We start from the raw sequence: 16,986 nt of genomic DNA, 5'->3' as shown, positions 1-16,986 counted from the left end.
AAAAAAAAATTGCAAATATCTGCCAAAACATCACAGAAAACGCGAGTCACAAACTCATAGGAAGGACACCCGGTATGTGTGTGTGTGTGTGTGTGTGGTGTGTGTGTGTGTGTGTGTGTGTGTGTGTGTGCCCGGGTGGGCGCGTGCTCCAGATGATCTGTGAGTAGGTATTGCTGCTTTACATTAAATTTCTTGCACAAAAGATAACCATGTCACCTGATTATTTGCAAAAACAGACATAATGTCTTATGGGATAACGGCAATCAGTGATTTTATAATGTTACTTAAAATCCGTCTTGATTGCAATTTTTTTTTTTTTACTAGTCATATGACCGGTTTCGGTTCATTCAGAACCATCTTCAGATCTGATATTTCAGTTACAGGAGTAACCCGTCCAAATCCAGCAACTTTCACATGCTACGTGTGCTAGCATGTGAAAGTTGCTGGATTTGGACGGGTTACTCCTGTAACTGAAATATCAGATCTGAAGATGGTTCTGAATGAACCGAAACCGGTCGTATGACTAATAAAAAAAAAAAAAAAAATTTGCAATCAAGACGGATTTTAAGTAACATCACCTGATTATCACTTCAAACAGCTGTTCCATGAGTACTAGTACAGAACAGTGAAGGCCTCACTTACCTGGAAGACAGTGCCCATGAAGCCGAGGTTCTCGAAGTTCATGTCGATGTCACTGAAGGAGATGTCCATCTGGATCTCCTCGGCAGCCAGGCTGCCGTCACGCTGCACCTCCAGCATGGCGAGGCCCTCCACCTGGACTCCAGTCATGGTGACTGTGTAGGGGCCGTGCGAGCCCGACAGCCAGGCACGCAGTGTGTATCTGCCCACCACCTCCAGCTTCTCGATGCTCACACCCACCGACATCTGCCACACAAGGGGACAGGGACTCATTTAACTTCTACTCTCGGAGACCAATAAATGGTGAGCCGTGTGTGGCTCGTGTTCCCGCCATCATGTATTTTACACCCTGTTTTTAACGTACTTCCACCTCACTACGTTAATTTAAATTACTATTGTCGCTGAGTTGCTGCTTTGCCTGACCGTGACCGGCGCTAGCAGCGCGTATCGATATATCCCCTTTCGTAGTATTTTTGCTCGACTGCTATTACTTCCCGGTCGTGTCTGTCGTAAGCCAGTTCGGATAGCGAGTTCGCGTCGTGAGTTTGGGCTGCCAGCCAGTTGGAAAGCGTCTGGAGCTCAGTCCGGACCTGCCAGTTTGAGAGTTGCAATGCGGCATTAGTGCAGTCGGGTTGGAGCAGCAGTGAGGTCTGCGTAGACATGGCTCGCCCGACCATTGCCGCCACACATCATTTCAGCCAGGCCACGGTCTTGGTGGATCGTCGGTCGGTCGTCCTACCGGAGGACGCGTTTTGGCTCACCGATCGTTCATGAGTCGGCTGCGTGTGTGCGTGTGTGTGTGTGTGTTTGTGTGCGCGCTCATCGACTCCCGATTTGTCTTTGTGCGTGCTTAGTTACTGTTGGGTATCATGCAGGTCTTCGTGCAAGTGTTTGTCAGGCTCTGTGTGTAGTTGTGTGATTTGATTGACAAGTTATTTTAAATGTTGCCGGCGTATTGGCTCTGAGAGGTCGGTAGTCTCATTGGGCGACGTGTAACTGGTTCTCTGAGTGCTTCTGGGCCTCTTCAATTACCATCTTGGGGAACTTGGGCCGGTCCTTTCTTGGTGCAGGGATGTCGCTTAGCCGATGGGAGTGTTTCCTCTGAATGGCTCGGTCCGAGCGAGTATTTCCTTCATCGTGTGTCTGGAAGTGAGTGGCAGACGAACCAGCAGTGCAGTCGCGACGGAGCAGCAGTCGCGAACCGACCAGTAGGCAGTCGGTCGGTTGGTGCGGACCAGGAAAGATATCTACGCGGGGTGCAGTCGGCTGGGTCAGCTGCCGGTCCCTGCGCAGTGTCGGAGCGTGTGTGGAGCTGTCCGATCGCTACGAGCTTATTGGTTCACCGGCCCAGGACGTCAAAGTTGAGTGGTGGTTTCAAGTACCCAAACCACGTCCATTCATGTTGTGTGGTTCGTTCCGGTGGTTCGCTGTTGGGGAGGGTTTCCTGTGAGCAACACCGAGTGTTTGCATTTCTGTAAATTAGCCGCTATGCGGTGCAATTAACTATTTTGGTTGACGACAATTCGAGTGCATCAGTGGAATTTTCTGCCTTGTGGCCCTTAGTGTTCTGGTTACCTGCCGTGGGCACTGACGTAAATTCAGGCAGTGTTGTTTTGGGTGAAGTTAACTATATTACCGTGTTTCAAATTCAAGTGTACCAGCGCAATTTTCTGCCTATTGGTCGCTAGTGTTCCGGTTACCTGCCCTGGCCACTAACGTAATTTCAGGCAGCGTCCATTCCTCACCTGTTGTCGCTGTCCATCATGGTGTGTAATTTTGACAACTAATACATACTCCATTGTGGATTATCACGTTTGTAACTCATGTACTGATTGATGGAAGCAAGTCGTTGTGTCGGTCGTTCCGTGGCTGACCTAGAGATTACCTGGCACCAGGCATTGGAGATGTAGTTGCTGTGGTCTTTGGTTCCAAAGACTAAATTGATGAATCTCTCTACACTAGACAGTGCTGTGAAAAAGTGTCAACCCTTTGTAGCTATTCCTCCATTCAGCCATTTGAACCAGCTTACTTAACTCAAGTGTTGGGCTTCCTCTGCACTCTACAATTAGTTACCCCTACACTTCTTTCGATTACCATACTGACATTTTCTTGATGTCTCGTTATCAGTCTCCGTTACTCAAGTTTCTCATACATTTACTTTTCCCCAGTTTTATTCAGTGCCTCCTGATTAGTTATTCAGTCTATCCATCTAATATAGAGCATTCTTCTCTAGCACCACATTCCAAAAGCTTATATTCCCTTTATGGCTGAACTATTTACGTTTCACTTCCATAGTAGCCAACACACCATAGAAACACCTTCAGAAGAGACTTCCTAGCATTTAAACTTACATTCAATGTTAACAAATTTCTCTTTTCAAAAAATTATTTTCCTTTTGGTGCCAGTCTACATTTTATAACCTCTTATATCTCTTACACAGTGAGGAGGGATGGGGAGGGGTGTAAGGGGCTGCAGGTATATGATGTCGGGGAGGCTGTGCTCAGATATGTAGGGTCTAAACTCGATAACTAAGCGTTTTGGTTGTTGGAACAGGTATTGACTACGCTGGCAATGACATGTATTAACTTGCTGTATAATAACTTTTGTTTGTTGGAACAAGCCACGGCCTGTTGGAATAAGTGTCATCTTACTCAATGGGTGATGTATGGGCAGTTTGTTACAATGTTGTGTGAAAATGGTGACGTATGGGACAATTTCCAAGAATTTTATGTAGCAATTGAGATGTATGGAGTTATTTGTTACAATTTCATGCAAAAACAGTGATGTCTGGGGTAATATCTTACAATTTTGTTTGATGCTTGGGATGCTATTTGAGATCCAGTAGCTGACACCCTCTGCCATGTTGTGTTACACAGTTGGCTTCTGGTGTTTTAATACTATGTGAAGTGTAGCAGCTGACACTGACTGTCAGCATATTATTTTTCTTAACTATTTAACAAACCAATGTATTTTGAATAATAGAAATCACCTCAATTGAAGGGTAGTGGCACTCACCATCATTGCCTCACCCAATAATATCTGCAGTAATAGTAGTCAGCCTGCCAACTTATCATCATTGCCCCACAATAGTACCCAAGTAATGATAGTAATCATATCAGCTGACCACCTTTGCCCCACAACATCATCTTATCTCCAGCAATGGTAGTCACCCTGTCAACTGACCATCACTGGACCAACAGTATTTGGGTATAGCAGTCACTGTCAGTACCCCACAATAGTATCTAGGATAATCGTAGGCACAATAGTCAAAAGAGTTGTCTGGTGTTGTATATATTCCAATATCAGAGAGAGAGGCTTTGATTGCGATATATTCTACATCCTGATGACAGGGATCTGGCTGCAGTTGTGTCAATTTTAGCCAAACTAAGACCTGACTTTTATTGATCCAAAAGTATCCATCATGCATCTGTGATATATGGGGCAATTTGTTACAAGTTCATATAACAATATTGATGTTTGGGGCAATTTGTTGTAAGTTCATGTAAAATGGTGATGTATGGGGCAAGTAGTTATAATTTCACTGTAATCTCGCGATGCATAGGGCAGATTGTTACAATTTCATGTAACAATGATGCTGTATGGGAAAATTTGTTACAGTTTGGTGTAACAATGGTGATGTGTGGGAAAAGTTGTTACAAACTTGCTGTAGCATCGCTATGTATGGCGCAATTTGTTTCACTGTTGTGATGTATGTGTATGAACTGTTACACAGTCTGTTATCAACAGACAATGACAAACATTTTGTACAGAAATATAAAGTTAATACTCCTGTATGGGTCACTATATGTTCAAGTGACTTTGAAAAGTATTTGAAAGTGGATAGTTGAAGGCGTAGCAATCCTCATTTCTTACATTTGTGAATGCATATAACTATTGTTCAGTATGCTTTTCGTCAATGTGCGATTTAGTTTCTACTACTACGAGCTAAGCTTTCTGCTATTCAAAAACGTACGCAGTGTGTCCCAGTTCCGTTTGGACTGCTTAAGTGAAATTCAGGACTGCAATACCCTCTCGTGGCAAATTGTGGCGTTATGACCCTTGAAGTTTCAACAACAGCCGTGTATAATATCGTAGTGCTTCACTGCAGCAAGCGTTCTGACCGCAAATTTAATGTGTCTGACACATGTCGGAAAATGGTGATGCACCAGCGAGGCAACATCAATTTATTTTAAATCGTACATCGTTTGCGCCCGAGAATTTCTCGAATTCGACCCGGGTACGGAGAGGCAGGTTCCTGATCGCTCCTCCACGAGAATAACCCGGCCAACAAAGTGAAGACTGTATGCGCGTTTTTGGCCAGCAGATAGATCGCAGTCGTGGATCACCCACCGTATTCCCGCCGGGCGGTCTCAGGGAGCCTTGCCACGGTTCGCGAGGCTCCCCCCCCCCCCCCCCCCCCCCCCGTCGGAGGTTTGGGTCTTCCTTCGGACATGAGCGTGTGTGTTGTCCTTAGCGTAAGTTAGTGTAATTTAGATTAAATAGTATGGAAGCCTAGGGACCGATGACCTCAGCATTTTGGAGCCATACGAACATCACCACCACCACCACCACCACTACCGTATTCGCCTGATTTAGACCCACAACACTTCTTGTCCCCAAACTGAAGTTGTTGGCACAGTTACGATACAATTGTAATATCTCTTTATATTCGATGAATTATTCTGATACAATTCTACCCTTGAATAACGTTTACTAATTTTCTATCTTCATACTCGCAGAATCCATGCGAAAAGTAGTTCATACAATAGCTATGCCATGAGCGCATAAGTATTCTTGGTAGTACTCTCTCTGGTGGTTGTTAGGAAAAAAGGAAGGGGAGCTTCCGAGATTGTCTTCGTGCCGATTAGCCTGAGCTTGGTTTCGAAGAACTGTAATCTGATTATTGAGATTTATCACAGAATATAACTGATACGAACTGTACGATTAAAAAGGAAATATATATAGATGGCTCCTTCAAATAAAAGGTGTGTATTTGAAATTTGAGAATTAATGATATTTATCGATATATTGCGTAGTTGTTAATCGGAAGGGACTTCCGAAAGACTGGATACGAACCTGCATTTAATAATCCAAGAGCTCCATTACTTCTTCGGAAGGTTAAACTTCATCAAAGCCAAATATCCGCTTGATCTGAGGTTTCCCGACTGATTATACAACGCTCCCAATATTACGAGGCATTTTATTTGTACAGATTAGCAGACTGCCGCCAAGCACGAGCCTGCAGAGAAGAAGAATCATCGCCTGATTTCATTCTAACAAGTAAAATTTCAGAATCATTTTGAGTGACTGAGCTATGACTGTGTTTCCTATCATGAATGATTGATTGCTCGAACGAATTGAGAGCTACAGAATTACGTAGATACGAAGAAAAATTACACAATAATTGAGGACATCCAAGGAAACTGTGCTGCCGCACTATATTCAATTCCAAAAAGGGACTATAATCCAAGATAATTGTACTGCAGTACTAAATGCAGTTCCAAGAACGGACTATAGTGTCTGTTTCAAAACACTTTTTAAACGATTTTAACCTTGTTTTGGTTCAGGGGGAAACTATTTTGAATAAATACAGTGATTTGCTGAAGATAATCCATGGCTTTTATTTTTCATAACCACAATCCTAACTGAACTGACACACACTGCGTAAATATTTCAACTGTGACAATGATATGACATTTACGAGCATCGAGTAAGTTTTAGATAATATACCAAAGGCTGAATCATTGGTGATAATGGAGAAAAGAGGATATCCTTCACATCTGATTGCAGCAAAAATGGCTCTGAGCACTGTGGGACTCAACTTCTAAGGCCATCAGTCCCCTAGTACTTAGAACTACTTAAACCTAACTAACCTAAGGGCAACACACACACCTATGCCCGAGGCAGGATTCGAACCTGCGACCGTAGCGGCCTCGCGGTTCCAGACTGTAGCGCCTAGAAGCGCACTGCCACTCCAGCCGGCTCTGATTTGCAGCATTTCAATGCTCCTGCTACAACGCTACTTATAGGATATCTTGCAATGAGATAAATTATGACTAGCAAAAGGATGAAACAAGATTGCTGCCCAATTCTCACACTCTGCAACATGCGTACAAATGTGGGGGTCCGCAGCTCGTGGTCGTGCGGTAGCGTTCTCGCTTCCCGCGCCCGGGTTCCCGGGTTCGATTCCCGGCGGGGTCCGGGATTTTCTCTGCCTCGTGATGACTGGGTGTTGTGTGATGTCCTTAAGTTAGTTAGGTTTAATTAGTTCTAAGTTCTAGGGAACTGCTGACCATAGATGTTAAATCCCATAGTGCTCAGAGCCATTTGAGCCAAATGTGGGGTGGAAGAATGAAGTAACGACTGGATTCTATTTCAATTCTTACACAGTTTTATGTTTTAAATGCTATCGTACAAGGAAGTGAAAATGACTCACAGAAAGTGATTTCCACCTGCTCTTTCAAGACTGTGGTGGACTGTCGATATCAAAAAGGCAAGACAACATCTAACGCCTTATCGGGTAAAGACCTTGCGCAATCCAAGGTAGTCTAAAAATGCCACGTTTCAAATATTTAGAATGTACACAAATCCTTCACACTGATACGAACACTGTAACAGAAGCCACCAAGTGCAATAAGATTTATATTACAATACAAGAACGTCTGAGCAACAAGACAAGGAAAGGAAACAAGTATAAAATTTTACAGAATAATGTTGATTCCCACACTGCTATACGAAAGCGAAACTTGGACATTAACGATAAGGAAAGGACCTATTTTGCAGTCCAATTCGCAACTTAAGGGGCTGCTGCAGGGAATACTTGGTCATAAATGAAGACCTACACGAGGAACTAAAAGTATACAGCGCAATAAATAACGTAAGTGAGTGTAGGAAACACTGGAGTGATGCTTTCACATTTGTGTCGTCAAGCTGACCCCACTTTGAAAACGAGGCGGACGAGATTCTGAAGGGCTGTGACGACAATGGTCACAGAACAGGCTCATAAGGGTAATTGTTGATAAGGAATCCTTTTAATTGGGATTGAGTCTTTTGGCTACTCTTCACCTACGTACTCTCCTAAAACATATTTGTCACAGGATGTTGCCTTTTCCTTCCCCCTTAAAACAGGCTCTGTCACGATACCGTCGGTCCAGCACCTTTCGAAGCAGAAAATGTGGCATACCTATAGCTTTAGACTTGTTGTTGAGACAGTACGAGCGAAACTTTTTTTAAAAGATCCGATTGGTCGTGAAACTGAAATCATAGTGAATATCAAAAATGTTTAGTTTGGAATATTTAGCCATACCTTCCAGCTACGTTTTAACAAAGTAGCCGTTCCGAGTTAGACAATTGTCATAGAATTGTACCAAATTGCAAACACTCGTTATAGAAGGCACCTGCTTGTGCTTTCCGCCGATTCTCTTTGTGGTGTCACCGCCAGACACCACACTTGCTAGGTGGTAGCTTTAAATCGGCCGCGGTCCATTAGTACATGTCGGACCCGCGTGTCGCCACTGTCGGTAATTGCAGACCTAGCGCGACCACATGGCAGGTCTAGAAAGACGGACTAGCACTCGCCCCAGTTGTACGACGACTTTGCTAGCGACTACACTGACGAAGCCTTTCTCTCATTTGCCGAGAGACAGTTAGAATAGCCTTCAGCTCAGTCAATGACTACGACCTAGCAAGGCGCCATTAGCCTTACAGTGATTGTAATTAAGGTCTCATTTGTATCGTCAAGAACGATGTACCACAATGATGGATTAAAGATGAGTATTAACTTAGCTGCATACTTTCCTCTATAGCCTTCACAAAGTATCCTGTTCCAGACTTCACGCCAGTCGGTGTGAGTTGACGCGTGCCCCTCGGTAACCTCACCCTGTGTCTAGACTGTCTTGTCTAGACACAACACTCTTTGCTCGTCTGCTGCTCATTATCTGTACCAAAATGATGTTCTCACTGCCAGTGACTCACGCGAGCAATGAGTTGAAAATCAGAGGGAGCCAAGTCCGGGCTGTACACTGATCAGCCAGAACCATATGACCACCGACCGGACAGCCGGAATGTCCACCCTTTTCCAAGGATAACAGCGATGAGGCGTCGTGGCATGGAAGCAATGAGGCCTTTATAGGTCGATGGAGGGAGTGGGCGCCACATCTCCTCACATGCGTCGCCTAATTTCCGTGAACCCCGGTGAGGGGAGCAATGAACTCTGACGCCACGTTCAGTGACATCCCAGATATGTCACATTCAGATACGGCGAGTTGGGGGACCAGCACATCATCTGGAACTCGCCTGCAGCACGTGGTCGTGCGGTAGCGTTCTCGCTTCCCGCGCCCGGGAATCCCGGGTTCGATTCCCGGCGGGGTCAGGCATTTTCTCTGCCTCGTGATGACTGGCTGTTGTGTGATGTCCTTAGGTTAGTTAGGTTTAAGTACGAGGGCAGTTCAATAAGTAATGCAACATATTTTTTTCTGAAACAGGGGTTGTTTTATTCAGCATTGAAATACACCAGGTTATTCCCCAATCTTTTAGCTACACAACACTATTTTTCAACGTAATCTCCATTCAATGCTACGGCCTTACGCCACCTTGAAATGAGGGCCTGTATGCCTGCACGGTACCATTCCACTGGTCGATGTCGGAGCCAACGTCGTACTGCGTCAATAACTTCTTCATCATCCGCGTAGTGCCTCCCACGGATTGCGTCCTTCATTAGGCCAAACATGTGGAAATCCGACGGTGCGAGATCGGGGCTGTAGGGTGCATGAGGAAGAACAGTCCACTGAAGTTTTGTGAGCTCCTCTCGGGTGCGGAGACTTGTGTGAGGTCTTGCGTTGTCATGAAGAAGGAGAAGTTTGTTCAGATTTTTGTGCCTACGAACACGCTGAAGTCGTTTCTTCAATTTCTGAAGAGTATCACAATACACTTCAGAGTTGATCGTTTGACCATGGGGAAGGACATCGAACAGAATAACCCCTTCAGCGTCCCAGAAGACTGTAACCATGACTTTACCGGCTGAGGGTATGGCTTTAAACTTTTTCTTGGTAGGGGAGTGGGTGTGGCGCCACTCCATTGATTGCCGTTTTGTTTCAGGTTCGAAATGATGAACCCATCTTTCATCGCCTGTAACAATCTTTGACAAGAAATTGTCACCCTCAGCCACATGACGAGCAAGCAATTCCGCACAGATGGTTCTCCTTTGCTCTTTATGGTGTTCGGTTAGACAACGAGGCACCCAGCGGGAACAAACCTTTGAATATCCCAACTGGTGAACAATTGTGACAGCACTACCAACAGAGATGTCAAGTTGAGCGCTGAGTTGTTTGATGGTGATCCGTCGATCATCTCGAACGAGTGTGTTCGCACGCTCCGCCGTTGCAGGAGTCACAGCTGTGCACGGCCGGCCCGCACGCGGGAGATCAGACAGTCTTGCTTGACCTTGCGGCGATGATAACACACGCTTTGCCCAACGACTCACCGTGCTTTTGTCCACTGCCAGATCACCGTAGACATTCTGCAAGCGCCTATGAATATCTGAGATGCCCTGGTTTTCCGCCAAAAGAAACTCGATCACTGCCCGTTGTTTGCAACGCACATCCGTTACAGGCGCCATTTTAACAGCTCCGTACAGCGCTGCCACCTGTCGGAAGTCAATGAAACTATACGAGACGAAGCGGGAATGTTTGAAAATATTCCACAAGAAATTTCCGGTTTTTTCAACCAAAATTGGCCGAGAAAAAAAATGTGTTGCATTACTTATTGAACTGCCCTCGTAGTTCTAAGTTCTAGGGGACTGATGACCATAGATGTTAAGTCCCATAGTACTCAGAGCCATTTGAACCATTTTTATTTGAACTCGCCACTGTATTCCTCAAATTACTCCATCACGCTCCTGGTCTTGTGACATGGCGGCGCATTATCTTATTGAAAGAAGTCAGGAAACAATGGGAGTACATCTGCAACCATTGTTCTGTATACCTTGATCATCACGGCATCTTGCACGAGCTCCACTGGACCTGTGGATGTCCACGTGAATGTTCCCCAGAGCTTAATAGAGCCGCCGCCAACTTGTTTCCGTGCTGCAGTACAGGTGCCAAAAGCCCGCCCGGCTAACCGCGCAGTCTAACGCGCTGCTTCCCGAGCGGGAAGGCGTGCCGGTCCCCGGCAGGAATCGGCGCGGCGGATTAATGTAGAGGTCCGGTGTGCCGGACAGCCTGTGGATGGTTTTCACGTCTGTTTTCCATCTGTCTCAGCGAATGTCGGCTGGTTCCCCTTATTCCGCCTCAGTTACACTATGTCGGCGATTGCTACGCATTGACTGTCTACACGTACGCGTACACCATAGTTACTGTATCACACAAACATTTGCGGCTACATCCGTCTGGTATGACACGTTCCAGGGGGGATCCACTGGGGGCCAAACTGCACAATAACCCTGGGTTCGGTGTTGGACAGCGTGAGGTGGCCATTTGTGGGGTTGTGAACCACTGAGGGCTACAGCGGGAGGAAGCTTCTCCGTCGTTTGTAGATCCCCGATTCAATACACAATACACACACACAATACAGAGGTGTCAAGGAGTTGTTCCCCTGGAATCGTGCCGTCCCATCGACATGACGGAGAAGGTATCAGGATTCATCAGACCATGTAACGCTCTGCTAATGCGCCAACGTCCAGTGCCAATGGTCACGTGTCCATTTCAGTTGTAGCTACCGATGTTATGGTGTTAGCATTGGCACACGAATGGATCGTCTGCTGCGGAGGCCCATCGTTAAGTGTGTCGGTGCACTATTTGTTCAGACACACTTGTATTCTGCCCGCCGTTAAAGTCTAACGTCAGTTCCCCACAGTTCACGTGGTTCAAGTGGCTCTGAGCACTATGAGACTTAACATCTGAGGTCATCAGTCCCCTAGACCTTAGAACTACTTAAACCTAACTAACCTAAGTACATCACACACATCCATGCCCGAGGCAGGATCCGATCCTGCGACCGTAGCCGTCGCGCGGTTCCAGACTGAAGCGCCTAGAACCGCTCGGCCACACTGGCCGGCTTCCCCACAGTTCGTCGCCTGTCTGCCCAGCCTACGATGTCTGACACAAGTAATGAAGGGTGGCTCGCCAATGCCACGAAGTATGAAGTGGTTTCACTTAGGTTTCGCCAGGTGTTGAAGACACTCACCACAGCACTCATGGAACACCCGACAAATCGAGCAGTTAACGAAATGCATGTGCCGAGGCTCTGGGCCATCACGATCTGCCCTCGACCCAACTCAGATAGATCGCGCGCCTTCCCCATATGGACAGCACGCTCACTGATACTACATGCACTACGCATGTATCTGAGCAGCAGTCATTCCTCACCAGGTGACCCTGCTATCGCCTGCCTGGTTAATAGCAATAGTAGGTCGGTGGTCATAATGTTCTGGGAGTAGGCATTAGGATTGCTTTAAAATGGAACGATCATATAAAGTTGATCGTCGGGAAAGCAGATGCCAGACTGAGATTCATTGGAAGAGTCCTAAGGAAATGCAATCCGAAAACAAAGGAAGTAGGTTACAGTACGCCTGTTCGACCACTGCTTGAATACTGCTCACCAGTGTGGGATCCGTACCCAGATAGGGTTGATAGAGGAGATAGAGAAGACCCAACGGAGAGCAGCACGCTTCGTTACAGGATCATTTGGTAATCGGGAAAGCGTTACGGAGATGATAGATAAACTCCAGTGGAAGACTCTGCAGGAGAGACGCTCAGTAGCTCGGTACGGGCTTTTGTCGAAGTTTCGAGAACATACCTTCACCGAGGAGTCAAGCAGTATATTGCTCCCTCCTTCGTACATCTCGCGAAGAGACCGTGAGGATAAAGTCATCAGAGAGATTAGAGCCCACACAGCGGCATACCAACAATCTTTCTTTCCACAAACAATATGAGACTGGAATAGAAGGGAGAACCGATAGAAGTACTCAAAGTACCCTCCGCCACACACCGCCAGGTGGCTTGCGAAGTATGGATGTAGATGTAGATGGCTGATCAGCGTGTGGTTGGTGCTGAAATACTTCCCTTCGGAAACGCTGCAGGAGTGTCTCTGTTGCAGCTGCTGCGTGCAGCCAAACATTCTCATGAAGGAGGATTTTGTTGTCACACGTGACAATTATGTTATACTGGCTGGACGAACACAGGCGGAAGCCATAAGCATGAAGACACCTAATGACAGCACGTCCTTATCACTTGCTCTAGGCATCTATACGTGCTCACTGTGCACTCACACTGAAAAGTGCGAAGTGATACGATCGATGGGCAAACTAGAGACATATCGTAATTCACATGCACAAAGCTTCATCGGTTTTCCCTGTGGTTTTAATTTGGCGACCGATGAGACAACGAAAAAATTAGCCCTCGTTTTTTTGAAAAGCCAAACACTTCGCTATGAACATTCTGTTTGTGGCTGCACCTCTGCAGAGTGTGAAAGGAAATATTTCGGCAGATTGAAATTGTTGGTGCATTGGTAGTGCACTGTACGGCTAATCCAGCGTCCCATTCCGACAATGACGAGCTGAGGCATAGCCCTTACACGGCTTAGAATAGGACATTGTCCGTTGACACGTGGTTTTCTGTTACGTCGTGAGGAACCACCACCGTGTCAGACATGTGGGACACAGCTGTCGATACGACGTATTTTAACTGTGAGTGTTTTATATGCGGGTTTGAGGGAAGATTTCAGTTTCCCACCAGACCTGCCCTCTATTTTAACTAATAATGAGACGAGTGTCGCTGGAGTTCTACGTTTTTGTGTGATGTCTGGACTTCTTCCCAAAATATTGGGATTGAGATCTTAATGTGCTGTAAAGTGATTTGGTCACCCATTAATTGAAGTGGTCACTCAGCCACCGTTAATTATTTTTACCTGTTCTAGTTTTATCTACTTGTTTTCATGTGCTGTGTCCAATCTTGAAATTTGAGCCCAGAATGAGATTTTCACTCTGCAGCGGAGTGTGCGCTGATATGAAACTTCCTGGACAGGAACCCTTAAGAGTTCCTGGAGAGCAGACGGTCTCTCAGGAAGACCATGGACATATTATCTGTCACACCTGTTGATGATGTTTATCTCAGAACTCAAGCTGTCATAAGTTTGCTGCGACTTCCACAATGACACAATGCAATGTATCAACTATATCCGCCTGGTATTCTCACCATCGCATGAGAAACGACTTATAAGTAACATTAACATGCAAACTATTGTTTCCAGAATGAGATTTCCACTCTGCAGCGGAGTGTGCGCTGATATGAAACCTCCTGGCACATTAAAACTGTGTGCCGGACCGAGACTCGAACTCGGGACCTTTGCCTTTCCTGGGCAAGTGCTCTACCATCTGGCAACGTTTAAGTCACTTACGTGGGATGCTTCAAATACACCTGTGGAACTAACAATGAAGTTGTTTCTCCCTCCACATATCGTACATTCTGCTACTCGAAAAAACTAGTAAGGCACTGTGAGAGTCACAGTTTTAATCTGCCAGGAAGTTTGAAATTTGAACATTTACAATTCTCGCAAAGATCGGCTCTGAATTGATCCTTGTTTAACACATCTTGGCTGCACTCGTCAACATTTATTCTGGGAACGGGCGCTGATAACCTCGTTGTTGTGCGCCCTAAAACACTAATCATCATCATCATCAACCAGCGTTCCACATCCCCATTGTAGTACACTGTTGCTATCTCTGACATACAGACTAGATAGCATAGTGTCTGGATCGTGTAAAAAATGTAAATGTCGTGTGACTAGGGTCTCCCGTCGGGTAAACCGTTCGCCGGGTGCAAGTCTTCCGATTTGACGACACTTCAGCGACTTGCTCGTCGATTGGAATGAAATGATGATGATTAGGACAACACAACACCCAGTCCCTGAGCGGAGAAAATCTCCGACCCAGCCCGGAATACCGAGCGACGTGGCGCAGTGGTTAGCACACTGGACTCGCATTCGGCAGGACAACGGTTCAATCCCGCGTCCAGCCAATCTGATTGAGGTTTTCCCTGATTTCCCTAAATCGCTCCAGAAAATTCCAGGATGGTTCCTTACAAACGGCACGCAGACTTCCTTCCCCATCCTTCCCTAATCCGATGAGACCGATGACCTCGCTGTTTGGTCTCTTCCCCTAAACAACCCAACCCAGCCGGGAATCTAAACCGGGCCCTTAGGATTGACATTCTGTCGCGCTGACCACTCAGCTACTAGATCAGTCCAGAGCTGAGTTGGGTCTGGTCACGCCTGAAACCCACCACCGGTGTGGAGACGGTCACTTGCGGCTGACTGACCTGCGTGTCCTTGAGGTTGGTTCGGACGTGCTCGATGCGGAACTGCGACAGGCCGTAGACCTTGGACTCCTTGAGCGTGATGCGGGCGCCGGTGAAGGACTTGGTGTTGTCCGGGATGTCCATGGGGTCGGGCACGGGCGCGCCCGGCAGACCCTTGGGGTCCTCCTGCCGGAAGTGGTCCAGCAGCGCCAGCACCTGCTCGCTCATCACCCGCTCGCCCTGCTTCTGCACCAGCGACGTCGACGACTCGTCTTCCGCATCATCAGCTCCGTCCTCGTCATCGCTCGCCGCTGGACAATTTACAACTAAGTTACTAATGCTCCAAAGTATCGAGGGAACATGAATCGAAAATACACTACTGGCCATTAATATTGCTCCACCAAGAAGAAATGCAGATGATAAACGGGTATTCATTGGGCAAATATATTATACTAGAACTGACATGTGATTACATGTTCACGAAATTTGGGTGCATAGATTATGAGAAATCAGTACCCAGAACAACCACCTTTGACCGTAATAACGGCCTTGATACGCCTGGGAATTGAGTCAAACAGAGCTTGGACGCCGTGTACAGGTACAGCTGCCCATGCAGCATCTACACGATACCACAGTTCATCAAGAGTAGTGACTGGCGTATTGTGATGAGCCAGTTGCTGGGCCACCATTGACCAGACGTTTTCAATTGGTGAGAGATCTGGAGAATGTGCTGGCCAGGGCAGCAGTCGAACATTTTCTGTATCCAGAAAGGCCCGTACCTGCAACATGCGGTCGTGCATTATCCTGCTGAAATGTAGGGTTTCGCAGGGATCGAATGAAAGGTAGAGCCACAGTGCCGTCAGTGCGAACAAGAGGTGACCGAGACGTGCAACCAATGGCACCCCATACCACCACGTCGGGTGATACGCCAGTATGGCTATGACGAATACACGCTTCCAATGTGCGTTCACCGCGATGTCGCCAAACACGGATGCGACCATCATGATGCTGTAAACAGAACCTGGATTCATCCGAAAAAATGACGTTTTGCCATTCGTGCACCTAGGTTCGTCGTTGAGTACACCATCGTAGGCACTCCTGTCTGTGATGCAGCGTCAAGGGTAACCGCAGCCATGGTCTCCGAACTGATAGTCCATGCTGCTGCAAACGTCGTCGAACTGTTCGTACAGATGGTTGTTGTCTTTCAAACGTTCCCATTTGTTGAGTCAGGGATCGAGACGTGACTGCACGATCCTTTACAGCCATGCCGATAATATGTCTGTCATCTCGACTGCTAGTAATACGAGGCCGTTGGGATGCACAACAGCATTCCGTATTACCCTTCTGAACCCACCGATTCCATATTCTGCTAACAGTCATTGGATCTCGACCAACGCGAGCAGCAATGTCGCGATACGATAAACCGCAATCGCGATAGGCTACAATCCGACCTTTATCAAAGTCGGAAACGTGATGGTACGCATTTCTCCTCCTTACACGAGGCATCACAACAACGTTTGACCAGGCAACGCCGGTCAACTGCTGTTTGTGTATGATAAATTGGTTGGGAACTTTCCTCATGTCAGCACGTTGTAGGTGTCGCCACCGGCGCCAACCTTGTGTGAATGCTCTGAAAAGCTAATCATTTGCATATCAAAGCATCTTCTTCCTGTCAATTAAATTTCGCGTCTGTAGCACGTCACCTCCGTGGTGTAGCAATTTTAATGGCCAGTAGTGTATGTTGCAGTGAACACAATTACACAATTATGCTTTTCAGATACGGTGCAGAAAACTATTACTAGACCTTCATTCATTTCCTTGAATTTCAAGACTGATGCCGGTGTCATGAGGTGGGAGTAGTAGCTCATCTATGGTTGTTGTCATCAGAAATGGAGAGGATCAGTGACGTGAACGCAGTCTGGTAATGTTTAACACAGTTACGTGGGATGCTTCAAATACACCTGTGGAACTAACAATAAAGTATCTGCTCGACTCCCTGGACGGGAACCGTAAGAGTGCCTGGAGAGCAGACGGTCTCTCAGGAAGACCATGGACA

General features: G+C 46.6%; 1 protein-coding gene across 1 annotated transcript in view; it reads right to left on the bottom strand.

Moving 5' to 3' along the window:
* Positions 1 to 16,986, bottom strand: part of LOC126190760 (uncharacterized) — a 128,347-nt gene that overhangs the window by 24,176 nt on the left and 87,185 nt on the right. The window contains exons 2-3 of the mRNA XM_049931275.1: positions 14,952 to 15,241; positions 643 to 885 (exon numbers count right to left, since the gene is read on the bottom strand). Of these exons, the coding sequence (XP_049787232.1) occupies positions 643 to 885; positions 14,952 to 15,241 (533 nt within the window). The remainder of the gene's footprint in view (positions 1 to 642; positions 886 to 14,951; positions 15,242 to 16,986) is intronic.

The sequence above is a fragment of the Schistocerca cancellata genome, chromosome 6, assembly GCF_023864275.1.
Source record: "Schistocerca cancellata isolate TAMUIC-IGC-003103 chromosome 6, iqSchCanc2.1, whole genome shotgun sequence".
NCBI classification, from domain to species: domain Eukaryota; kingdom Metazoa; phylum Arthropoda; class Insecta; order Orthoptera; family Acrididae; genus Schistocerca; species Schistocerca cancellata.
Note: the sequence above shows the minus strand (reverse complement) of the source record. Positions and strands in the feature narration are given on the sequence as shown.